The 26,302-nt window shown below is 38.0% G+C and overlaps 2 protein-coding genes across 4 annotated transcripts in view; both read right to left on the bottom strand.

Moving 5' to 3' along the window:
- Positions 1–11,350: 11,350 nt before the first annotated feature.
- Positions 11,351–17,098, bottom strand: LOC146626962 (5-hydroxytryptamine receptor 3C-like). The gene is made up of 10 exons (XM_085360939.1): positions 17,062–17,098; positions 16,314–16,474; positions 16,181–16,225; positions 15,696–15,805; positions 14,490–14,659; positions 14,230–14,390; positions 13,613–13,823; positions 13,351–13,497; positions 12,949–13,034; positions 11,351–11,569 (listed from the first exon to the last, which is right to left on the bottom strand). Exons 1-10 carry the CDS (start codon positions 17,096–17,098, stop codon positions 11,351–11,353), a joined length of 1,347 nt encoding a protein of 448 aa, XP_085217065.1.
- A 2,532-nt stretch (positions 17,099–19,630) lies between these two features.
- rnf157 (ring finger protein 157) overlaps positions 19,631–26,302 on the bottom strand; it is a 25,252-nt gene continuing 18,580 nt past the window's right edge. Inside the window, exons 18-20 of one of the 3 annotated variants that reach the window (XM_085361538.1) lie at positions 24,834–24,944; positions 23,312–23,346; positions 21,485–21,547 (exon numbers count right to left, since the gene is read on the bottom strand). In XM_085361538.1, coding sequence (XP_085217664.1) covers positions 23,312–23,346; positions 24,834–24,944 — 146 coding nt within the window. In that variant the 3' untranslated portion in view covers positions 21,485–21,547. Of the gene's footprint in view, positions 21,548–23,311; positions 23,347–24,833; positions 24,945–26,302 lie in introns of all 3 variants that reach the window. The other 2 variants (XM_085361536.1, XM_085361539.1) reach the window with 2 other exon arrangements.

Here is a 26,302-nt window from a genome sequence, read left to right as displayed (position 1 = left end):
TCCATCAGCATAGGGAGTGACTGGAAAAGCTGAGAAAGTTACTGACAGTGTAGGTTTTCAGTCATCCCAGTCATGGTAGTCCGAAAAGCTTGGAAAGAAATTTCCTGAAGATGTTTCACACTTTATCTAAGAGGCTTCTTCAGCTATAAAACTGAAAACGTTCATATTATTAACATAATAACTCAATTTGTCTTCTACTGGTAATTTTCATGTTCAGCGTGTATTGACACCAGAACATAAATGCATGCACTTTAGTGTCAGCTTTACGCAGCTTAGGGTTCAATTCTCTCATAAGAACAAAAAGAAAACAAAAAAAAAACAATATACTTTCCTCCTTTTTTTTGTGGACATTATCACTAAGGCTACGTCCACACACACACGGGTATTTTTGAAAACCCAGCTTTTTCTATGCGTTTAGGGCCTTCGTCCACACGTAAACACTGTTTTGGATCACTGAAAACAGAAATTTAAAAAAAAAAACATTTTAAAAAAAACACCTGTGTCTTTGCGTTTTCATGTGGATGGAGATATTTTTTAATCCTTCAGAAAGCCCGGAGAACTATTGCTCAAGAATGTTTGGAAAATCACAAGACAGCCTATACCCCTGGAGGGAATATAAGAAAATATAAAGTAACGAGAGATCACTTAAGCGTTTTGCACAGTACTATATGGAACTAATCTAGCTGATGTGTTCCCAAAGAGTGACTTGTACTGAGTAAAAAATCAGTATGCTCCACAAGCTAGTGTTATCTCCCTTATTAACATTTTTCAGATGCAAGTTTATTGCACATTTATTTGTTTTGACATCATTCAATGAAACTTCAAAAAGGGATCAAAAGACTGTGGAAAATAGATACAGATACAGCTCAGTGCACGTGAAGGCACCAACGAGAGCTAGTTGATTTTGCACAGTTGTCAAGCAAAGCAGCACAGCACCAAATTTAAACTTTGGATCTTTTTAGTTGCCCTAAAGGTGTTTTATTGATCAAAACTTTTGTACTTGTCTTTAAACAAGTTAATTTTATACCTTAAGTTGGACATTTTTAACATGGGAGTATCTTCTGTGTGTCTAATGAGGCACACAGATCTGTTGGTTGTGCAATAAATACACAAAGACATACCAAGAAATGAGAAGAAAAGAAGCTTTTATTTCAACAGTGTTATGTTACTGTATATGTTTTTAGAACCAGATGACAGGAGTTTGATTTCATCATGCTAAAACATGAAGTGTCTGTAAATGCAGGATTTACAACAGGAACTATATTTTCTTTATATTCCAACAAATAAGCTGGTAACTTAATATGTTCTTAGAAGTGCTACACTTGCAATAAATTATAATTTAAACGTGCAGCCAGTAATTTTTATTTTATTTTACTTTAATAGAAAATGATTCTGTATTCATAAATATACATAAAATACTGTGAAGTTACAAATTCCTACCAACCGATGCATTCTGCTAAATGTAAAACTAATGTGTTAAATATATATAGGAGCGATTCTACAATTTGTGTAGATTGCTATGCTCCTCCGATATATTTAAATACAGTAACTGGGAAGGACATTTCCCCTCCACCTAATCACACTTTCACATTTATATGGAGGTACGTTTAAATCTAGAAGTCCAAAGTGATTGTTACTGACTGGCCTGCACAAAACCCTGAGTTAAATCCCACTGACAATCTGTGGGGTAAACTAAGACCAAGATCAGAGCCAGAAGACCATCAAGTCTGGGGAGCTTGGGAGGTTTGCCAGAGAAAAATGGGCTGGGAATGTTGAGCAGACGTGTGTGAGACTTGTAGAAAACTACAACAAATTACTTCAGGAGGTCAGGTGGGGGGTTCATAATTTTAACCATGGTTTTTGTTTTTTTTGTGAAAAACTGTGTAGCTCTGTGTACAAAGTAAAATAATGTAACCATCTAAAAAAATATATAAAAAAAAACAAAACAAATAGGGTGTTTGGAAAAACTGTGCTACTTAATTCTGAATTATTATTAATATTAGTATTAGTAGTAGCAGTAGCAGTAGAATTTCAAAAGTTAGCTCAAACAAACAGACATCTTGCATTTTTTTAAGAGGATAACAGAACTTCCTGTAACCATCCAAACAACCATTGAAGAGCATTTATGATACATTAAAATGTAAAAGTATTTGAATTCACAACAACCACTCAAGGCTGATGTTCATGCTGTGTGTTTGAGATATTTATGTAAAGCGACTTGAAAACAGCAGTAATTGCAATATATAAATGTTCATAATGTATCTGGGAAGTCATTTCCTCACAATCTCGGGTAAAATCAGGATGTGGGTAAATGCTTTTACATGTTTGCATCTTTATTTTCAGCATATTGAGATGTAATAAGTGGTGTGGGAGAGACCACAGCAAGTGCTCCATCAGTAGAGGGAGTGAGGCCGTGTTTGGAAAAGGTGAGAAAGTTTATTGACAGTGATTTCTTTTTGTTGTTGTCTACTGTCTGTCTATCTGTTCAGATCTTTTGTAAGTCCCGTGTATGTTCTCCTGACTTCTTAAGTCATTTTCCATGTTGTTCCTAGGTTTTTGTTCTGGACTTTGTCTGGATTTGTTTGGATTTGCCAGGTTCCACTCATGCTGTCCTGACAACCTTTGTTACCTGGTTAAAGGTAAGTGTTTTCCAAGATGCCTTTGTGTTCTCCACTTGTGATATTTTCAGTTTTCCCAGACAATTAATCTTCACCCCTGTTATCTAAATACCATCTACAATCTCCTGCTACCTTTTAGTGCTGATATTTGTTGTACCTCACACGTACGTTTGCAAATGTGTACAATTCTGCCTTGATATTTTACCGCTTATCTCCTCTCATTGATATCAGACCCAAAGGTATTGTCTAAAACCCTCCAGTCTTGCCACTATCATTTCATTATGGCTGTTAAGTGATAGTACTACAAATGTGTGATCTGGTGTAACTGATATTGTGATAAACAGCTCTGAAATTCATATATCTGTCCTCTGTTTTCCTCATTCTCTCTCTCCATCACATTTGCTTCATAGTTCAAATTAATCTTTGTTTCATATTGTCTGTAGCTCCTCTCCATTTATGGTGGGCCAGTAGTGACAGAATTAATTAATTTATATGCCATAAAATAATTAATTAAATGTTTCATTGGTTGATTACAATTTCAAACATATAAATGATTAATTAACTATGTCAATAATTAATTAAATGTGTAATTAATTAAAATAAAATTTTAATAGAATAAATAAAAAAAGAATTTACTAAACATTTTAAACAAAATAAATGTGCTTTTAAGTAATTATTGAAATATTGATTCAATTAATTAATTCCACTTTTAATTAATTAATGAAATATTTAATAAATTATTTAATGGCATATTTAATTGATTCATTTTGTCACTCCTGGCCCTCCATACACTCTAAGGTCGTGCCCCAAATTTCCAGAAACAAAGCGCCTCAACACCAGGGCGGGGAGTCTGATTTGACCCTATTCTGGATAGCTGTTCTAATTGCTCTAATACAGACTAAAGAATACGAAAAATTGCAACAGCAGTTTGAGTTTTTAGCTGTTTAACATGACCTAAATATTATATGTTAGGCATTTGTCTGTTATAAGAACTCAAGTAACTTCTCAAAATTTAAAAAAAAACTGAAATATTTAACTTTCCAAAGTAAGCATGACCACATTTACACAAAGCTCCAGTGGTGTGGAGATGAGAACGATATTGAGCTTCTCTTTCCAGCTCTCAGATTAAAGAGTAAGGCAAGTTATGGTAAGTCTTGAGGAAATTAATGTATGTAAACATGGACCTGTGTGTAGGAGCCGAGTCCACATAGAATCGGTCACCCATACAGAGTGTAGAGGGGTGACATTCATTCACATTAAACTCTACCTTATGTCAGCTTTATTCGTACCTTTCCTATGGCCAGTAGTTGTACTAAAGGTACTCTCACTGTTTTAATTATATAGAAATGTAATTTCTACTCAGTTTTCCAGTTTAAGAAAATCAAAGATAAAAACAGAGTAACTATTGTGATATTGCTTTAGCTTCCTGTCTTTCCCAATCTGAATGACATCACTGGGAAAAATATTCCAGGGAACAGCTAATGATACTGCCTGGAAAAGCTTTTTAAAAGGAAGGAAGATCGCTACAGGGAATGACAGATTTCTCCTGTTATGGAAGTTTGGAAATGATGGAATAGAAGGTTAAAACAATTATTACATTGTCATGTTACTAAGTCTTGGACCAAAGGTTTTAACTTTTGTGATATCGCAATGTGTTCATTTGGATTTGAGATGCATTTCCTGCTCAGGCTCTATATTTAATCATCTGAGAATGCTGAAAAAATCTTACATTTATTGAGTTTTGTACATATTTGTCATACACAGCTCCTAATTACAGCACTTCTTTCAGTTTGATGTCTGGACTTTCAACTATTACAACAACTTGATTCTTTCATTCTTCCTCCACCATTTTGTTTGCCTCTGTGCTTTGGATTGTCCTGTTGCGTGACCCCACTTGGTCCGAGCTTTAGCTCTTGGACATGTAGCCTCTCATTTGACTCTAGAATGCTTTGGTACACAGGAGAATAGGGCTGCAGGGGCTGATTATTTTAGCAGCCAAGTATTCTATTGATTCCATCGAATAATTAGATAAGACTTTTTTTCTTGTTAATGATCAAATATTCAAAATTTATAATTATCAAAAATAAATGTTACAAGAGAAAAAAATACCAGGCTTCTAAAATAAAAGTCCTTTATCAAAGGAACTAAACCTTCAATGTATGGGTAGGGTGTGGTTTTGGCTCAGCTGTACGGAGGAAAGATGGAAGAAGAGCTTCGGGGTTCAGTGCCAAGGAGATGCTGAGTGGGACAGATGCTGCACATCATCTCATCAATCTCTCTTATTTATGCAGAGGATGCCGGGGCCTACAAGCTCCTTTGAAACACTGATAGTGGCTGGTGTCGCTGCAACAACCTCACAATTGTGCAAGCAGAGACTGAACGTTCACAGCCACCTCTGTGGAGAGGTGCATTAGCATCGAAGCGTTTGCTCATAGGGTGTCATCTAACTATTGGGGTTTTCCCTGTTTTCTCTGTATTACTGTACTACTATTGTATAAATACAATTGAATTAAATTGGTTTTTGCAACCATAATACATGGTGTAATGTACTTTTTAGAAAGAAGAGGCTTTCCCCTGGCCGTCTTTCCAAACAAATCATACTTCTTCAGGGTTTTTCTAATTGTAACTTCATCGAATCCTGATGGGGTAACACTTGTCGAACAGGAGACTGTTGGAATGTAACTTATGACAGAAACAGAGATAAGCATTACTTACTGTTTCATGTTTGAGCCAAACAGCAGCCCCATGGAGTGAAAAATGAAGCCAGAGCAGATGGCCTTTTGAGCCTGCTACAAAAGTGACTCTTTCCATATAAACTATGAACAGTGTTGGGGAGTAACGGAATACATGTACCGCCGTTACGTATTTAAAATACAAAATATGAGTAACTGTATTCCGTTACAGTTACCGTTTAAAAAGGTGGTATTCAGAATACAGTTACTTTGTTGAAATAAATGGATTACACTGCGGTACTTTCCTGTTTCATTTTGTCGCGGGTCAGGATTTGGGTTTTGTTTGACAGCTACGTGCTGTTGTTCCAGGCGGCAGCGTTACGGTTGCCATGGTTACAGGGCGACGCTCTCTCTCTCTGCGACTGTGTGTTTCCTGGGTGAGAGAGCGCCTTTTCGTTGTTGTTGTGCTAAGCGAACAGGCTGAACGCTACAACCATAGCTCTAAAGAACGTAGCATCATGGGCAGTGTAGTCCGTGTTGCAGGGAGAATGCACTGCCATACACGTTATGGGTCTGTGAGCGCGAAGAGGGAGAAAAAGGGGAGTGGAAAGGTACGAGTTGTCATCGAGGAAAAACGGGAGCTGGAAGCATGTAAATATAATAATAACCACTGCAGCCAAGAAGAGAGCCTGACGAGCCCAGTTGTAAGTAAGCTATTAAGACTCGACTGTACACCGTGTTCGTGTTTTCCTCCGAAAACAATAAGTTCCATTGGAGCAGTCTTTCAACGCCTCTCTCTGTCTCTCGCAAGAAAAGTTGACCCACACAACAAAGTAAAGCTATTTTTCGGCTACGAGCCGACAGGGACCCCGCCGTATTAGTCAGAGGTCCCTTTACTACAGTTCGGAGTCGCGGACCTTCAGTAATAGTAATAAATCACACAGCAATAGTACATTCACGTTGTTGTAAAAAGCATGATAATATAGTAAGTAATCCAAAGTATTCAGAATACGTTACTGTCATTGAGTAACGTAACGGAATACGTTACAGAATACATTTTGGGGCATGTAATCTGTATTCTGTAATGGAATACATTTTAAAAGTAACCTTCCCAACACTGACTATGAAATACCCAAGTTTACAGTAGAAACAACTAGTTTACAGCCTGATGCAACAATGGTTTTAGTGACACAGTGTTGTGTTGAAAAACTGGAGAAAGAAACCAAATTTACTCTCTAAACTTTCAATTAAATTAAATGCAGGTTTACTTGCATAACACAAAATCAGAAAAACTGTTTCCTCAAAATGCTCTGTACTATAAGGTAAAGATCCTACAATAATGCAAAGAAAGAGAAAACCTCAACAATCTTATGACATCGTATGAGGAAGTACTTTGGCGGCAGTGGGAAGGAAAAACTCCCTTTTAACAGGAAGAAACCTGTCACAAAACAACTGTGTGCAGGCAAGTAGTGATGTGTCCTGTGTGTCGAAGCGTCGAATCGTGTCTTGGGTAATCTCGGGGGCGTTTTTGTGAAGCGCGTATCGAGGCTTGCCTTGATTACGTATGCAGTGACGTTCGAGGCCTCGCGGGCAGTCCGTACCACGTGACTGATTCAGGGACTGGTTCACCGGTTCGCGCCAGATTCGAAATAAAATGGGCAGAAAAACAGCTGATTCCCCATCACACTATGTTGTGGAATTGGATTACGTACGTGCTACATAGTTACTTGAGCATTTCTTCTTCGATGGAACCAGCAAGGAAGAGAGGTTTTTTTTTTAATTTTGTCTCTCCTAATAAAGTATGCACACTGTAATAAATATCACAAATGATAAACACCATAATATAAATAAACAACACTACACATCCTATAATCTGATTTCTGTCTTTTAGTTTATTAAAAAGTGAAGCACCAAACACTAGTTTGTGTCATTATCCAGATGTACATAAGCATGATTACACAGGTACTAGGAGCGGGTTTTGATTATCGATTAAAATCGATTCTAGCTTGGATAACGTGATATCGATTCATTAAAATCCTGAATCGATTTTTAATATAAATATTACTACATTTCAACCACCACCAAACAGCTAAAACAGTAAATGAGAGCAGGTACACCGATTCTGCACAAAGACGTAAACACAAGGCGCGGACCGCTGACGGATCAGAATCAGTGAGATGTCGCCTTTCTCACCAGACAGCACGGACACGGTCGGGGCTGAAAGCCGACAGTTCACTGATTCTGATCCGTCGGCGGGTCCATGCTTCGTGTTTACGCCTTTTTTGCGCTGATTCTGAAGCTGCAGGTTTTATTTCTCTTCAAACAATATTGACCGAACCAGCAGAAAAAGAAGATCCAAACTACGCTTCACATAAACATCGTCATGAATTTCCTCTTACTTTTGCTGTTTTGCTTTCACCAGGATAAAATCACACTTCATGCACAGCTTTCTCTCTCTCTCTCTCACACACACACACACACACACACACACACACACACACACACACACACACACACAGTATGCTTCAAGAACAGTTTCCCGTCTAAAAATCTGTTTTCTGCATTATTCGCTTGTTTGTTACGCATAAGACCTCCGTTGTTTGTCAGCCGCTGTTCTTTCCCATTTAAATACTTCCGAAAAGAAAACCTAATTTCTGCCGTTCAATAGGCTACTAAAATAATTGAAACTTTTTAACATTATGCAAAATTGCAAAACGCTAAGGTGTGTCTCTAATAAAACCTCTATTTGCTCTGCTTCAATTCAGCAGCATCAGGTAATGTTCATTTGTTGATTGATGGTTTTCTTTCGGTTTTGATCTACTGCTGAATATTTTTATAAAATCGTTTTTCTGTTTTAGCCTCAGCTATGTTGACACAAAGGCATCTGCTGTGATGCTTACACATTAGATAAAGTCTCGAAAGTGTCAGCTTTCTTTTTATAGTTATACAAATATGCAAATGTACAGATCTATGATCTGAATTATACTATTGACTGACTGTCTGAGGCTGACAGTTACACAATCATACCAAAACGCTGTCCTGATACTTTCCACTTTCTCTTTTGTATCACACATACTGAGACAATATTCGGGATAAATAACCAAGAAAACAATTTATTTATTCAGTTTAGAGGTTTACACATCATTATAATCACAGAGCCCGCTTCACTTGAATTGTCCACTTGATGGCGCAGTAGAGCAAATGAATCATCACAATGCTTCGAACCATGAGTCGACCAATTGGGTGGAAAGCTTCAGTTCATCATGAGGCTTCATCTCACCATCACTACAGGCAAGAGAAGAACCCAAACGCAAAACTCATCAAGACAAACGTGAACTCAAAAACACTGCTTTATTGCAGGGGTGGAAGGGAAACAAAGAACAAAACTAAACTGGGACCACTAATAATAAATCATACATGAAAACACAGGGGTTATCACACAGCTATGAGGGGACACTACAACCCTGACAAAGAGAAACACAGGGCTTAAATACACAGAGGGATAACGAGGGAAATGAGACACAGAAGGAGAGCACAGCTGGGAGTAATTAGGCTGGACGAGACAAGGGAAGCAAAACTAGAAACACTGACATGAGACACAGACCTTCAAAGTAAAACAGGAAACACACTGACTGAACTCCAGATATGTAAACTTAACAGACTGGGGAGACAGAACATAGGGACCTGAAACATGGGACAGAAAGACATCACGTAAGCACAACATGGAACACAGGAAGCCATATAACAAAACCTAAGAATTATAACCACAATAACCATAAACAAACCTAGCGTAATAATAACTATAAAGATCAAAACAGCACAACCCACATGAACATAATGAACTCACAGGGGAAAAGTAAAACTAAACACATTTAACCTAGGAACACAGGACCTCTTCAAAATAAAACAGGAAACAAAATGAAACGCAGACATGACTACACGAACTTGACAACAAAAGACATGCAGACATGAAACACATAAAGGACAAGAGAGACTTAACACAGGGCTTGACAGCACAAAGGGGAATCTAATAAACAAATGAACTTAGATAACCTAATGAACTTAAACATAAACATCAAAATAAACAAAATCTCAAAACGCTGGGTCAAAAGACCCAGGATCGTGACAAAACCTCCAGCAGAACCAGGCTCAAGGAGGGGTGGCCATCTACCACAACTGGTTGGGGATGAAGACAGAACAAGGACATGCTGCGGAAGACAATTAGAGATTAATAACAACTAGTAAGTAAATGCAGAGTGGTGTATAAAAACATAGTGAGTGAAAAAGGTTGCTGTTTCTACTTTAATCCTATAACACACAAAAACACCACTGGAGATGCAACTTTGATTTGTAGAAAAATTGTTTAAGTAAATAAACTGCAAACTAGCATAGACAAAGTAGACAACTGAGTTAAGTTTGGTAATAGTCATAATGACAACACTAAAGGTTTGCAGAATTTATCATTACTATCAAAGAACACCTTAATGTGTGTTTGCTTTTGTTTTTAATGTGCAGTTTAAAGTCCAAATGGTAAAGTGGTGCACGCCAACATGGCTGATTCAATGGCGTAGACGATAAAAGAGGAACAGTCCACTAACCCCAGATCCACCCTGTGCTGAATGAAATTACTAGCTGGCCTCTTTTCTCATAATATGTTTACAACACGATATCAGGTGGCTGAGAATGAACATGATTGGTTTTAACAAATGAGCTGTGAGGTGAAGGAGGACTGAAGTATGACAGGCGGGAGAGATTGAACGTCAGAAATATGAAATCAGTGAGGTCAGTGAGTGCGTGTTTGATAGATGAAGTTTGAAGATAGATGTTCCCCTTTGATAATGACTGATTTATTGCCCTGTCCAGTTTACATTAGACTAGATGCAGGCAGGATTTAATCTCAAATGTCCTTTACACTAATCTGCCAGGCTGTTCTCCTGTAGCAAACATCTATGACATGCCTGCCTGCACCGGTAAAGGGAACCCTCTCCTTTTGCTCGTCTGAGGTTTCTTTCATCTTGTTACCGTTAAATCATTTTTTGAAGTATTTTTTCTCTTTGAGTCTACAACAAAACATTTAGAGATTTTTGGGATGCTACATACTATATGAATAATATTGATGTTTTTGGTTGTGACCAGGCTGTGGATAGCCTTTCAGATACTGTTCATCTGCTAGTTTTTTAGGCCTGCCACATCTTCTTTTGCCTTTCACATATCCAGTCAAAGTGCACACTGCACACCTGATATAAAGCGCTTTGATAAACATGTTCTTCTTCTTTGACATTTTTTGTAAATTCAGCTAAAGAAATGGGAACAACTTCCCTTAATGTTAATGTAATAGACTTTTAACAACACAGTGTCTAAAGTTGTATTTTCAAAACAGTGTTTTCGTTGTTGTTGTCTGACATGTACAGACACAACACCAGTTCATTCTTTGATTTAGGTGGCTTTTTATGCTTAAATGATTCATATGTCAGCGTTAAGTGATGTAACAAACAAATAAATTAATAAAAAACATCCTTCTGAAACTTTTCAAGACCTTCAGAAAGCCTGGAGAACTGTTGCTGAAGACCACTTTTAAAAATTACATGAATGTCTGACTCATTGGAAACAAAATATAAAGAGACATGTGATGGCTTAAGGCTTTATTTATTAAAAAATATTCTGAGATGATAATATTTGTTTATTATGGCCCACAAACTGAGTCATTGTTTAAGTAGTTTGGGTTTTTCTGTTTCTTGGTTTATTGGACACTTCACTCAGCATTCATTAAGCATAATACAACAGCTTGGCCTATAAAGTGATGGCTGATTAATCAAGCCAAACGTTTAGGGTTAACACTTTGATCATTCTCATTCCAATACATGTCTGAGGGATCATCTAACTTTAACTATGGAAAAGTTGAACGCGAAACTATATAAAGTGTATATAAAACAAAAAATAATAAGGTTTTACAACATTAACATGATGTCCTAAAATACAAAAAGACAATACAAGCCATATTTTGACACAAATACTCTACTGTACAGAAACTGTAGTATTAATAGGAAATACTCTACATTTCTAAGTGTTCCACTCAGTGTACATGAGAGAGAGAAAGAGCGACACAGTGACAGCATAGAAAATGAAGAAAACCCTGTTGATTCTGGCTGCCCACTGGACGTACTTCCCTCCCTTTTCGCTGCCACTGAGGTGCAGATTTAGTGATTTCTTCAGCTCCTTCAGCTCCTCCAGGATCAGCACCAGCACATTATACTCTCCTGTATGATTACTGTTGTTAACCTGCACAAAGTCAAGCAGTCAAAGAAGGATGTCAGAGAGAGTTTATGGTGATGAGAGTGATATTGCATCATGAGCAATAGTGGCAAAAACACTAATCTGGAGTCTAAAAACATTGAATGGACATAAATTGATATTATGAGCACAATCAGCATAATAACTGGCCTATATTTGCTTTGCGACGTTACCTCTGCTGTTTCCAGCTAAATCAAATCTTGTATGACTATTTCACGCTGAAATGAGGCCTGATGGGAAAAAATATATCAGGCCTCTGCATTATCGCAGAGATGCCAGCAATTTTTTTTCTTTTTTTTTGGGGGGGGGGGGGGGGGGGGGGTCCCACGTCTAAAAAAAAAATCATATTTATTGCATTATTAGCAGGTATTTACCAGCAACATTTTGTAGGTAGCTCAGTATAGCACCTCTATTATACTGTAACGCTTATTAACACAAGGTTTTTTCCCAATATTGGTTCAAATAGTTTGATTAAACAGGAAATAGGTTTTGACACACGAGAAACTCACAATTTTAAAGATAATGAAAATAAATATTTTACAACAATCTTACATCTGTGAATACTAGCATTTTACTTTTTATTTAGTGCCACCGCTTACTTATTCTTAATAAATGTGAGGGTTCATGTGTAAAACTACTGAATCTTGCACTGAACCATCATGTAACACTCTGTAACCTCATCCATCTGCACTGACCCCTGGTGTTTTAATGCTGCAACAACAGTTTGGTCTTTGTTTTTATTAAAACTGCATGTACTTTTAATAATTTAATAACTGTCTGTTATTGTATCAACGATCATTTTTAGCCTAAGTCATTTTCCTCCAAAACTGTGTTTTTGGGGGCTTTTCTTGTGTGTTTAAGGGAACTTAATCCCATTTATAAATAATCTTAGTATCAGTTATTTAGAGCAAGTTTATTTCATCATCAGAGCAATGATATTTTATTTAAAACATTTCCTCCAGCGCTACAGAGCACATAGTTTATCACTGACCAACAACAGCTTTATCCAAATCATTACTTTCATGTGACAGTAATGTCCAGGGGAATATATCAGGACCCGAGAGGTTCCCCAAATAATACTGCAACATAATCAATGCTAATTTCTTCCATTTCTGTAAGGCTGTGTTGTATTCTTCACAACAAAGTATCTTTTCTTTTTAGTCTGTAAACAGGAATCTGAGCCCTGATTTGATGTTGGCCAGTCAAAATGTGTGCTCTGAAGATCTTATTCATCCCACTCAAGATGAATTTACACATTTGTTTTGTTGTCACTGATTAATTAAGATCTTGTAAAGATGTTAATACAATTTTGCTCTCCTGTCATGTCATATTAATGCAATATCTGCATGCATGTGCTCAAACTGTACCACTTCAGCAACAGGCAGTAGCTCATGCTGTTCCTCATCACTGGACACTATGCAGATGCAGGAACAGCAGGTCTGTCTTTTGTCTTCTGAAAGCAAACAGTAGGTTTGTCACAAGAATTTACACACATTTAAAACATGAAACATCTGCTAACTAAAGATAAGATGAAGCTTTTGAAATTAAATGTACAGCATGCAAATCATCGCCTTCTTTTTGTTCTCTTTTTCAATATGTTTGCTTGTGTTTCCAGACACTTTTCATGTTTACTGCATTTAATGTTTTAAAGCATTTTTCCTTTGCAGGTTCTCTCAGGGATTACCTGAGATCTGAATTCTTGTTTTAGCAGACTGATACTATAGACTAAATCTGTGATCAGTATCTGAGAAGCTTTTTACGTATCTCACCTGCATCGCTTTTATTAGTTTTGGCTTTTTTATGTTCATTCTTCACCTTAAGCTTGACTTGGGAGTCTTTTTCTATCAGATGTGTAACCAAAATTGTCTCCAGCAGACTGAGCAGCATAAGGGCAAAAATCACAATGCAGTATGTTGCTGAAAGGATGAAACAAGCAACAGTTATTTTTTTTTCTTTTGGTATCTGGTTCTTCTACATACATGAAATACGTCACCACACTTAAACATCATCCCTTAAGGAAGGAGTCTTTACCTATGAGTGGGGTCTTGTTGGACATGGAGGGCAGGATGTCGTTCAGGATGAGCAGCAGAACGGAGATTGCCAGCAGGACGGTGACTTTGAAGCCCAGCTTCTCTCCTCGATGGTCAGCGATGAAGAAGGAGGCGAGATCCAGAGTTAGGAAGAATAAGATGGGCAACAGGAAGTTAATAACGTGGAGGAGTGGTCTCCTCTTCATGCTGAACTGGGAAAACGGGTTCAGTGGTTAGGTTAGATTTACCTTGTGTGAAAGTTATCATATTGTGTGGGTGTAGTATTGCAGAAGTAACTTTTAAAATTGGTTATTTATCATAAATTGCTTGATTTGGTCATATAAAGTTATTATCACAAGACCATTGTAGTCAGTTCTGCAGCATTCCTGTTTTGTGAATACGAGAAGCTTTTATTTCAAGAAATATTTTTAATGAAATTGAAAAATGTCTCAGTTTAAACATTTCATTGTTTTCTCTGTTCGTTTTACACAACGTCCTGACTTTTTTGGAACTGGGCTTGTAGAGATGTAAATGTTAATGACGTCTCTTATCTTGTTTTTGTTTTTGTTTTTTTAATGTAATTTGCCACTTGTGTTTTTCTTTCTGTGTATTACGTACAGTGTATATGAGGCTTTCCCACAGTTTATTTTCAAAGGTCATATTGACTTTGGAGATGGACAGTTGGAGGAATTCCCACTCTCCCTGTGTTTTCATCACTTCACGGGAAAACTGCGTGGCCCGGGAGGAGTTGGAGAAAGGAGAAAGTCGCATCTCATCTACTGTTTTGGGAAATGACAGAAAGAATGAGAGAAACGTTTCAGAGTTCAAACAACTATGAAAGCAGGAGAAAACACACCAGAACACTCATCCTCCCTCACCACAGTGACTTGCAGAACCAATGGTGATGTTACATTTCTGCGTGTCGAAGGGGAACTTGTGGACATCCATCTTACAGGTACTGACAATCTTAATGTCGTCCTCAGAAGTGATCGTCCCATCGTAGGCTACGGAGATGTAATAACTCTGAGGGGAGTCGTCCGTCTGTATCCTAAGACCACAACACACACACACACACACACACACACACACACACACACACACACACACACACACACACACACACACACACACACACACATTATTCTCTCTTTCAGTATGTTTGCAGAGCACCTACACAGCATAATTTGATGATACTAATTATAAACTGACTGAATTATTCTGAAGCTCCTGCTGTCACAGCAGCAGGATAATGTGTTTGTTTTAAAGTAGTATAAAAGCTGCTGCGTGTACTTTAATAAAGTGTGCACACAATGAAGCGCCTGACCTTCTAAACAAACACAGGATGGCAGCAGATATCAAGCTGTTACATTTGATGTTGAACAACTATAAAATGATTTTTTGCAAAAAAGCAAGCTCCTGCAAACATTCCTCCTTACTGATATCCATAATGATGGTCAGTTTGGATTTCAGCAGGTTGTTCTCATAGTGTCTATATAGCTAAATGCATTGAGTTGATGCCATATAATTGGCTGATTAGATATTCCTGTTAACAAGCAGTTGAACAGGTGTACCTAACAAATATGTCTAGCCAAAAACAACGTAAACTGCAAACAGGAAAGTGTCTGTTATATCAATAAACTGGCTTAATAAATAGATAGCATCACAAAGCAGCATTGTCCATGAAAAATAAATTGGTGATGACCTAACAAATTATAATTCTGTTTGACACTTATGACAGGTGAGCGGTCATAGTTTATAGGTTGTTATATATGATTTGTTTTAGCAGCTGCCCTCAGCAGTCCTGTTCACATTTCACTCTAAATAAAAAGTATTTCAAATTCAGCTATGAGAAAAAGAGTTATGACCTTCATTTCACTGTGATTTTCAAAGATTTAACATGCCAAAAGTATTTATTTTGCAATGTGAATCCAATTTTATTCAAAATATTGATCTCTCAGGCCAGGAAACACTTTTTTGACACACTTTGATTTGAACAAAATGAATAAAAGTGTCTCCTTTTGAACCTGTTTGTGTTTGATTTTGTAATAAACTACACTTCATGTCCGTGTGTGTTGCTGACTCACATCTCATAAATGAAGACATCTGGTTTCCAGAGGATTTCTCGAGGAATTGTGATATGAGTAATTCCACAAAACTGATCAGGGTCCCATGAGATGCGTTCATTATTCCATATCTGCATTAAGGTTAGATTATCAGAAAAGTCAAAGACGGAGATGCACAAGGTGTGTCTCAGGCAGACCATGATTTGCATCCTCATTGGGCCGTTTTTTATTTCACCTTGTGCAGAATAGAGCAGATAGACCAATGAAAGACTGCATCAAACAGATCAATGTACAATACTTAATTTAACAAGTCCTAAAACAACATCTGTGGAGCTTAGCTTTATCATGAATGTCAAATTATCATTTTTGTAGTGTGCTTTCTATATTTATTTATTTTAGTTTTATGTTGTTTTGAAATGTGTTGACATATATTTTTAATATAGACCCCAGAAAGATTAGCTGGGCTTTGTGTTAACCTAATGTAGATCTGAAGAAAATAAACTCACCAGGGTTGCCCAGACAAAGGGAATAAAAGTTTGTGCTTTCTCAATCTGAAAATAAAGTGATGTCAGTAATGACCACCTTCATTGTAGCATTTAGCTCATTAATAACACATAAATGCAGTAATGTTGCACCTACCACAGCCAGGATGGCATACAGGATGATGTCCAGCTCTACTTTGGTGGGGTGCGTGTAGTCCAGCACAGGCCGCGTCAGTTTAAACACACTGTTATCTGTGGTCAGGTTCAGATAGTCCAGAACATCGTGGTAACTGCACACTTTCTGACAGGAAGTCACACCTACAGCAAAATAGTTGTCAGATAAATGATTTCTATTGGAATTTAGATTTTAAACAATATATTTTGCCATTCATTTTTAACTTTTGTTTGGAAAAAAGAGAAATTGAGAGCTTGTACACAGCTGCTTAGTTTGTTTCTTGTTTCTTAATCTGTTGTTTTTTTTGTCTGCAGTGCTTTTATCATTTAATTTTCCTTGTAGTGTCAGGATACTGTTTTCAGGAAACTCAAGTTTCATAATATGTTTAAATCTAGAATTAGATTAATGTGGATTTAAAATAATTAAAACTGTCTATTGTCATTAAAGATCCTACACTTCTAGCCCATTAAATTACTTGTGTTTTCCTTTTTTCTTCCCTTGCTTAAATCTCAAGTTTCATCTTTTTTATTGGAAATAATAACAATAACTCTCATTTGAACATTTTTCGGTCCCCGATTTGTCTTAATCTCTATTATGCCTTTATGAGATATGTCCAAGAAAAGTTACTGTTACAAACAATGTAAAAACTTAAAGAATCAGATACATGCAGGATGGGAAGTACTCTGCTGTCTATTAATGAAATAACACTCCAAACAACACAAAGTCTTACCAGTTAAGATGATCAGGATGAGAAAAGCTGAATACATCGTATATGCAGCTGTGAGAGTGTCTCTGTGTGGTTGAGCTACTTCCAGAGAAGCATGTGTCCCTGCTGTTAGAGCTGCTGCCCTGACATTTAATCTGAGAAGGGGAGGGCTGGGCACAACAAATGACCTGGCTTGCTGCCTTAAATGAGAAAAACCCTCCCCTGCACTCTGATTCTGTAATTGGCTTACAGAGGAAAGGGACATACAGTATATATGACACTTACTTCTTGAGGCAGATAAAGATTATAGGTTTACGAGAAGAATAACAAATAAAACTAAGGTAAAGGCGGGTGGAGGGGCTTTATATGTTTTGGGACAGAGATAACGCAAATTTGCAGCTTGCTGGTGACACAGTCTTTGAGTTACATAAGAGATATTTCCTGTAACAGACACAAACCTGCAAACCTCAAATGAGAAGGTAGAATTCAATTAGAGCGCAACTTGATCACTAAAACAAAGTGGTAATGACATTATGAACACTGTCCCCATTAAAACCACTTACTCCCATCGTCTTCCAGTCTCAGTGCCCAGCTGAACATCAAATATCATGTATTATTTAGGCAAAAAGACTTTCTGTACAGTTAAGTGACTTCACTCATACAGTCCAGATTTAACAGGCTGGCTGTTATCAAACTGGAGTTTACCTTTGCTACTGATTATTTGTTAGATTACCTATCTAAATGAACAGTTGAGTGTTTGAGCTTCATTTTTGCTTGATTAATAAGTATAACGTATAACAGCTCGTAACTTTTAACCTCTTAACCAGTGTCTGTGGGGTTGTTACAAAAGTATGCCAATGCAAATTAAACCCGAGTTCTCAATGATGGGCAACCAGGGGCCCCTCCTCTGCCTGTCAAAAAGTCTTCTAGTAGTATTGAGGTTTCTCACGACATCATGTGCACATTGCTTAAGAGTTGTTGAGTTAGATGTGATACAACCACTGGTTGCTGGGGAAATGTGTATTTCCCGAGTGGTTGGCAGCAGTTCCTGGAGGTTGCCGGTTTTCACTGGGTGAAATCAGATGCAAAGAAGGCGCTGTACCAAAAAAGCTCTGATTGCTTTGGCTGCTAGCATTGTGACAGCTGCTTGGAGCCTTTTCAAATTTGCCTGCAAATAATCACTAACCATGAGCCAAGTGGTAGTACAATAAAGAAGTCCAACGAAAACTGCCAATGGAAAAGGTTTGCCTTACTAAAAACTGTGCCACAGCCCAGCCAACATATTTAACTGACTTTTAGCAATCATTTTTATAGAAACTACCTTTAACCTCCAGCATACTAGTACTAACTACTAGTATTAACTGTTTAGCTCAATCCTCTCTTTTAAATATGGTCACATCTGTTTTCAAAACACCAAGAGAGCAAAGGGCAAAATGTCAGACCCTAGAGGCTTCAGAACAGTAGCCCACAAATAAGCAGGTTACGTCACATATCTATCTTATATAGTGCAGTATATAGTCGAGAATGGCTCTTGAACTTCTGAAAGATAAAGATATATCTGACAGGTGACTGACTACTTTTCACTTCTAAAGTGTATCAATTTATTGTTGTGTGTGAGTATTGTTCACAAATCTGGAAACTATTCAAATAACTGTAGTTATAGATACTGAGACTATTTCCATGAGAGGACCAGAGTCATGTTTAAAGCTATTTTGGCATTTTTCAGTTGTGTTGCTATAGACACACAGAGTCACAGTCACAGAGAAACACTGTACTGTAATGTGTCTGGATTACAACAGGACACTGTGCTAGGACTGTCTAAATCTTCTCCAGCTCAAACTACATGCCATACCCTAGTGAAAAGGAGGGTTTGTCAAGAATTTTTAGCAGCTCCTGGAATTCCCTATATAGCCTTGTGTGAGTCATACGGAGGACGACCAAAACCATATCACAGAATGAGGACTATTCACCAGGCGGATCATTGGCAATACAAGATTGGTTTTAGTTTGGAGTGATGGAAACAAGTTAGCTGACAGATACAGAAAAATCTGCTGAGTTGTGTAGTTATAAGTAAAAAGATGAAACCATATTCTTCTTCTTTTTTCTGTTTTTGGATTATTACTTCATTTTCTTTTTTTAGGACAGGGACTGATAGGGATGCCACATTTGGCTACTGTTATGCTGATTGGTGACATCTTTTGGGAAGTACACAAATCCGCTCACATGTATATATTTGTAAGCAGAAAAGATCATTTGGGGCAACACAGATAAGGATAAAAGGAAGAGAATAGATGGATGGAAAGGTCAATTTTGTTGTGTGGGAATGGTTCCAATTTAGCTGTAAGAATTTTCTACTAGTGAGTTTGAACTTTCTTCTGGGAAAATAAAGCATACCAAAGTCTGAAAAATGACTGTAAAATAAGTGCGTCGAGCGATTTTCACTCACAGTGACCATGTTAGGAAACTCCTCAGAGAAGCAGTTCATGCTCAGAGACATAAACCAAAACACAACCTAGCACTGATTAATGAATCCTTCCATTTGAACTCAACAGAAAATCCCTCAAATGTCTGTTTAGTTGCAAAAACTTTATTGTCTGTTCAAAGTCTTCATTGACATTTTCACTCTAGAAAAGTGGGTCTTGCAGATTTGGGACCCATCCCTTTGATATCATACTGTGACTGGTGCCGTAATACAGCTTCATTAACACATTCGGACTGTGATGATGTGACTGTTCGCAGCTTGGTTATAGTAGTGCAGTAGTCTTGACCTTAACGGCCAACAGAATAGGGTTCCAGAAACTGATATTTAACACTGCAGAAGGATACGTTACGTCTTTATGCATGTGCAGTGATCCATCATCAAGTCTACAGTAGGGTGCAGGCTGACCTAGACTAACATGCTTACTCTACTGTCGCCTCATGCACCGCAAAGTGTGTCGTCTAGGAATCAGCTAATAGTGCATTAAATGTTGATATTGTCCCTTTTCAGTTATTCGTGTGTAAACCTTTACAAATTTTTCACATATTTTCATCCACATTCTAATAAACAACACAGTGTTCTGCAACAAAATAAAACACAAAAAGGTCAACAACAGGTGACATACATTAAAGTATATCTCACGAACTAAAAGCGTCACAAACAGGAAGAAACAGGCTCGAGGGAATGGTACAAACCGGGAAGCATGAAGATGAGCAAGATGCAAGACAGCAGCGTGGGCCAAGTCTTTCACTGTATTGATGCTTGTCTCACAAGAAATCCATTTACAATGGCAACGCTGAAATTATTATTATTTTTTTAAAAAGCAGTAACACAATGAAACGTCTGAATATGACCCAGCAGCGCAAACAGTTTTTTTTCACTGTTTGAACTGCGAACAAGCATCCTAGTGCAGGAAAAAAAGGATGAGATGCAGTGTCTTTATTGCTCGGTGGTATTTGTTGATTTCAAGTTGCACTACAATAATACTGACATGCTAAGATGGAGCTGTAGATGGAGACGGTGCCAGTGGTGTGTTTGAGTGTGAGTCAAAGTTTGTGTTTGATTCCAGTCAGGGGACATTTCAGATGTCCCGTACATTCCCCTTCTAAGAGATTATCGTCCTACATTCTGTGTGGCATCTTTTTTTTTTTCCTTCCTCCAGTTGATCTCTGTTCATTTTGGCCACTGTAACTTGGCTCATCGACCGCCATACGAGTCCGATCACTTCTGCACTTTTGAATTGACATTCAGCACAGGTCGTTGTGTTTCAAAATCATGGTGGAAATGAGAGGAAAACTTGGAAAGTTGCATGCGAAGTCGAGACAGGAGCTCCCTGATGAGAGGAGAGGGGTCAGCACTTTCTAGCTCAGTAAGGTAAGGTAGTCCGGTGTCAGCTGACTTTTAGCGTCAAAGCGTCCGACCACTCGTCAGGCATACAGTTTACAACAGAGAAGGAGAAATACGCTAGTAATAAATCCGATTGCCGATCACAGTAGCCCCTGACTGTTTAGCTGGTAATAGGAAGAAAGGGAAAAAAGAAGAGGAGCAGCATATATTTTTTCTAATGATAGTGTCACAATACACAGCTCTCATTAAACCTACAGGTAATAAATAATAACGTAGCAGTAGGCTAATCATTCCCACAACAAGTTAAATCACAGACAAGAAAACAAGGAAACTCCTGTGAGGGAAAAAAAAAAAAAAAAAAAAACGCACAGACAATGGAGAGGTGTGATCCTCTTTCCTCCTGACTCCAATCCAGAATCATCCAGGAAATTTTGAGAAAGATGTTCAGTGAGGACAGTATCCAGCGCTGCAGCACTGTGGCAGGATTAAGAAGAGCTGACTGGATGAGTAAGTTTAGATTGGTGTGTGTTCGTGTGTGTTACACAATGAGTGGTCCACGGCAAGGATGTTTGGGACTCTGGACCCTGCTCTCTGCCCCCTGCTCCTCCAGGTTCATGTTGCTGGTGGAGTTGTGGTGGGGGAGAGGCTCCAAAACAGGCCTGTAGCCCCCAAGGTACAACAGGTCTGAATGAGAGAAGAGAACGAGAAGATGATTTGAATCAGTTTTTCCAGGTAACTCACAGACAAACTGTAATTTTTCAGTTAAACTTTATTTGCAGAACTCAATAAACCCAAGGTACCGTGCAAAAGTCTTGGACTGTCCCACATTTCTTTATGTTTTGCTAGAAAAATGGGAAATGGGTGCAGCAATTCATTGAAACGTGCAAATATATGTAGAAAGCAAAAACAGAGTCTGTGCAGCTCTAATGAGCTTGGAAATTAATATTTCATATGATCACCTGTATTATTCAACACAGAACTAAATTCTCTTAGTCAGCTTTCTTGTATGTCTTCAACAATAGTTCTCCAGGCTTCCTAAAAGACAGTCAAAGCCCTTCTTTGGATGTTGGCTGTCTTTTGTTTTAGCGTAACAATGTTGATCCAACTTCTGGAAGCCAAATCATGACTGATAGTGTATTATTGTGTTTTTCTATCCAGGTATGCTTTTCCTGCATTGGCAGGTTGTTTGTGTTATCTTTGCCGTGCTTAAAAATTAAGATAGTGCCTTTGATGCCTTTCAGGTGGTACTTTTCTGCATTCATAATTCCATCAATTTTAACAAGTTCCCCAACACTACTAATGGTAAAATGGCCTGTATTTGTATAGCGCTTTACTAGTCCCTAAGGACCCCAAAGCGCTTTACACATCCAGTCATCCACCCATTCACACACACATTCACACACTGGTGATGGCAAGCTACATTGTAGCCACAGCCACCCTGGGGCGCACTGACAGAGGCGAGGCTGCCGGACACTGGCGCCACCGGGCCCTCTGACCACCACCAGTAGGCAACGGGTCAAGTGTCTTGCCCAAGGACACAATGACCGAGACTGTCCGAGCCGGGGCTCGAACCGGCAACCTTCCGATTACAAGGCGACCTCCCAACTTTTGAGCCACGATCGCCCCATTGGCTGAAATGCAGCCCTATACAATGACAGGTACAAGGACTAGACAGAAAGTGAGTAAAAACAGCTGACGTCCAAATAAGAAAAATTGAAAGATTTAGAGAAAGACTGGAGAACTATTGCCAAAGTGTTTTTAAAGACATAGAAATGGGGGGTGGCTATCATATATTTTAGACCAAGATCAAAGTGATAAACGTCCTAAGAATACTTTTTCATTACATTACAGTTTATTGCAATAACAAGCGATAACCATTAAGTTGATTACCCATTATAAAAAAAAGAACAGAGATAGCTGAGGTGTGTACAAAGACATCATACTCTCTTCTTTTCAAATCAAATTTATCCAAAACATTCAAATATTAAAAACTGTATTCTATTTTTAGATAAACAATAATAAATCAATGCTCAGTAGATCTCAGTGACGCATGTTGTGCTATTCCCTATTTAAAAATAAAGCCACAGACACAAAGATAGAAAATAATTCATACTTTTCATGTCACCAGCGAAAACCTGAATAATAAACAGAAACACAATTCGGTGGATCCACATTTCCTAAACAGTTGTACCTTTTGCAAGCCTGAAGAAATTATAAATTGTAGACTTGCATTTTCTTTTTAAAATAAAAAAAAAACGCTTCTTACTTTCATCGATTTAGTACTCGATGACCTAATTAGATTGCGAAATACAATTTAATGATGAGGCTGAATGAGAAATCAAAAGGTAAAATAAGAACAAAAGAAAAACAACTGCTACAGTTTATAAATTACAAACCCCCAAATTGAGATTTTAAAGTCTGATCGACCATCTAACCACATCTCCATACCTAGTCCTCAATGTGCACTGGGCACGACTCCTCATCTGTCCATCCGAAAGAAAGCGAAAGAAGGAAAAAAGACAGAAGAGAAGAAGAAAGGGGCGGGAAGGAAAAATGTCCAGGAAAAGACAGCAGAGGATGTGAAGAATGATGGGAAGTAAAAAGGAGAGAAACAGAGAGATAACAAAACACCTTTACAACACAGGAATAGAAAACATGTCACGACATTCACCGTAAAACGCAAACAGGGTCGAGTGGGTTCATGGGAACGAAGGGAGTCTCGGGGTTTGGAGAGGGGACGAGGTCAAAAGCTACGAGAATGATGGAGAGCTAGAGGCTGTGAAGAAAGTTTGAACACAAAATGATATATGCTGACGAGGTAAACTAATACTCCAGAGTTTGTCTATTTACTGAATGGTGAACTCTTGTATTTGAATATCTAGTAAAAATAAACTGAGAGAATTCCTTAAATGTTTTATATGGAGTTTCTTTTACATGTCACATTTGTATTTGTATAAATAATTAAACAATATCCTTATCCTTACAGTTTCTATTCTCTGTATGTCCTGTACATGTGGCAGAATTGACAATAAAGCTGACTTTGACTTTTGACTTTATCTTTCAGCCATTTAATAATATTTTTCATACCACACCAAAGGTTGTGATGGCTTTTTAAAGAGATCTGTGTTAAATTGGCAGCTTTAAAATTGTTGAAATGACAAAGAAAGGGAAGTTTTATAGGCAATTTTTTTTGCTGAAACAGTGTAAAGATAAGGTGTGAAACAAAGTAGAAATGGAATCAAATTCAACCAGGAGTCCAGAAAATAACTGACTGCGATTTACAAACGCTGGCCGTCAAGAACAAAATCGACACCTTTAGCTCTCATCACAGTAACTCACCCCGTGTGGCGAAGCAGACGGGAGGGCCGGGGAAGGACAGGAGGGAAGATGGAGGGTGTGAAAATGAGTCGCAGATGTTTGGCAAAGCGGCTCGGAGCTGGCAGACACTGAACATGAACTTCAACTTTTGGGAAGGGCCAGATTGTTTCTCTCTCACACTCTCTCATGAAAGCAAATGCAGAAATCACCCGTCAGTCACACATAAGATTCACTCAAACACGGCTACACAAACACACACGCGCGCTCAGGCACACGGGGCTTCAGCTAAAGGGGAGGAGGAGGGAGAGAGTGGACAGCTAACCGCTACTGGAGAAATAAAAAAAAAAAGCAATGAAGCACCACAACATCAAAGGGTAAAGATGAAGAGAAGGAAGGCTCCTAGTCTTCATGCTGGGCAAAAATACTACAAATCCTCATCTAAAAACAGCGTTTAAAAACCTAACTGCTGCTCTCCCTAGCTTCCACTCACATTAGCACGTTAGCATAGCAAGCTAATGCATCAGAAATCCTTTAGTCCTCTGCAGATAACTCTCCTCACGTTTTCTTTCCTCCTGTATCTCTCTTCATCCCCCGTCCCTACACTCTCAGTCTTCAGCTCTCATTGGTCCATGTTCGGGAGGTTGCCACTCACCCGCGAAACGGCTGTTGGGAGCCTGCTCATTATCCAACCCCAAAGAGGGCGTGTCACAGAGGGCGACGCCCTGATTGTTATTGGCCAACTCTGGACACCTGCTCCGCCCACCTGCAAGCGAGGGCAAAGGTCAAACAAGAGCAGCCAGGCACAGCATGTGGGGTGGAGGAGGAGGAGAAGGTGGGACAGGCAGGAGGGTGAGAGAAAGAGGAAGAGGGGGGAGGGTGTCAGAGGTGGCCATGCTAGAATGGCAATAACAGAATAATAATTGATCAAATATTTGCACATTTGATCAATATGAGTCTCTAGGATCAAGTTTCAAGAAAGCTTGTGAAGATGTTCACTTTTTTTCTTTATTTGGCCTTCAGCTTAATGCATATGTCAAATCATAATCCAGTGACTGGATGGAAAAAAATGGAGCAAAGGTGAGTATGTTCTGCTGAAAAAAATGTGACAAGTGAAGGAACTATGATAAAACAAAGAAGTTTGGACACTTGCAAAGCTTAGTGTGCAGGACTGCAGTGTCAGGACTGTCAGTGCCATTCTGACCTGTCACGGATCATTGTGGCTGTCAAATTCACTATTCCAACAGGAATCAACAGAATAGAATAATCCTTTATTTGTCCCACAAGGGGAAATTTGGGTGTAACAGCAGCAAGAAAGACACATATACAAACAAACAGCACACAAGGCAGAACAGAAACATACACAATTTTTCCATATTTATATGTAAAAATCTTTCCATATTTTTACAGGAAGAACGGTTTGATTTTTTATGCTCTTTTGATCAGTCATGGTTTACATTAAATGGTAGTGCATTTAATTTGATGATATATTCAGTTCTATCTCTTGCGCTCATTCATAGACTGCATTGTATTTGACTTCCACATGCACTCACAGTAGACTATGCTGCTGTGCATATACTATACATATGCATATACTATACGCATATACTATTATATATTGTACATATATTTATTAGTTTCAGATTTAGCCATTCTTGTATTTTGCTTGTTTATGTTATTGTATTTTGCACAACTCTGTTGCTTGTGAAGCTCGCACACAAGAATTTCACTCACATGTACTGTACCAATGTACCTGCACATGTGATGTGACAATAAAAGTGATTTGACTTGCTGTGGTGATGATGACAGCACGTATAGTAAAAATCACATTTTGCTGCTTTTTTTTCTTTAGCTTTGCCTGTCCAACATTTTGTTCTTCTGTGGAATTTAGGTCTTTCTCATACAAATGTCTTTGTATGTGTGTGTATATATATATATATATATATATATATATATATATATATATATATATATATATATATATATATATATATATATATATATATATATATATCGTAAGTTAATATGAAGCAAATGAACTTGAGGTTTTGGTGTTTTACCTTATTCATGAAGCACAGATAAATGAGATGAAAAATAAATTAAAAAGAAATAAACGTGACCTGT

Source organism: Diplotaxodon limnothrissa, linkage group LG8, assembly GCF_057381915.1.
Source record: "Diplotaxodon limnothrissa isolate DT_005_m linkage group LG8, D_limnothrissa_male_GT1.1, whole genome shotgun sequence".
In the NCBI taxonomy this organism is placed as follows: domain Eukaryota; kingdom Metazoa; phylum Chordata; class Actinopteri; order Cichliformes; family Cichlidae; genus Diplotaxodon; species Diplotaxodon limnothrissa.
The sequence above is the reverse complement of the archived record's forward strand: the minus strand, read 5'-3'. Positions and strand labels throughout refer to the sequence as shown.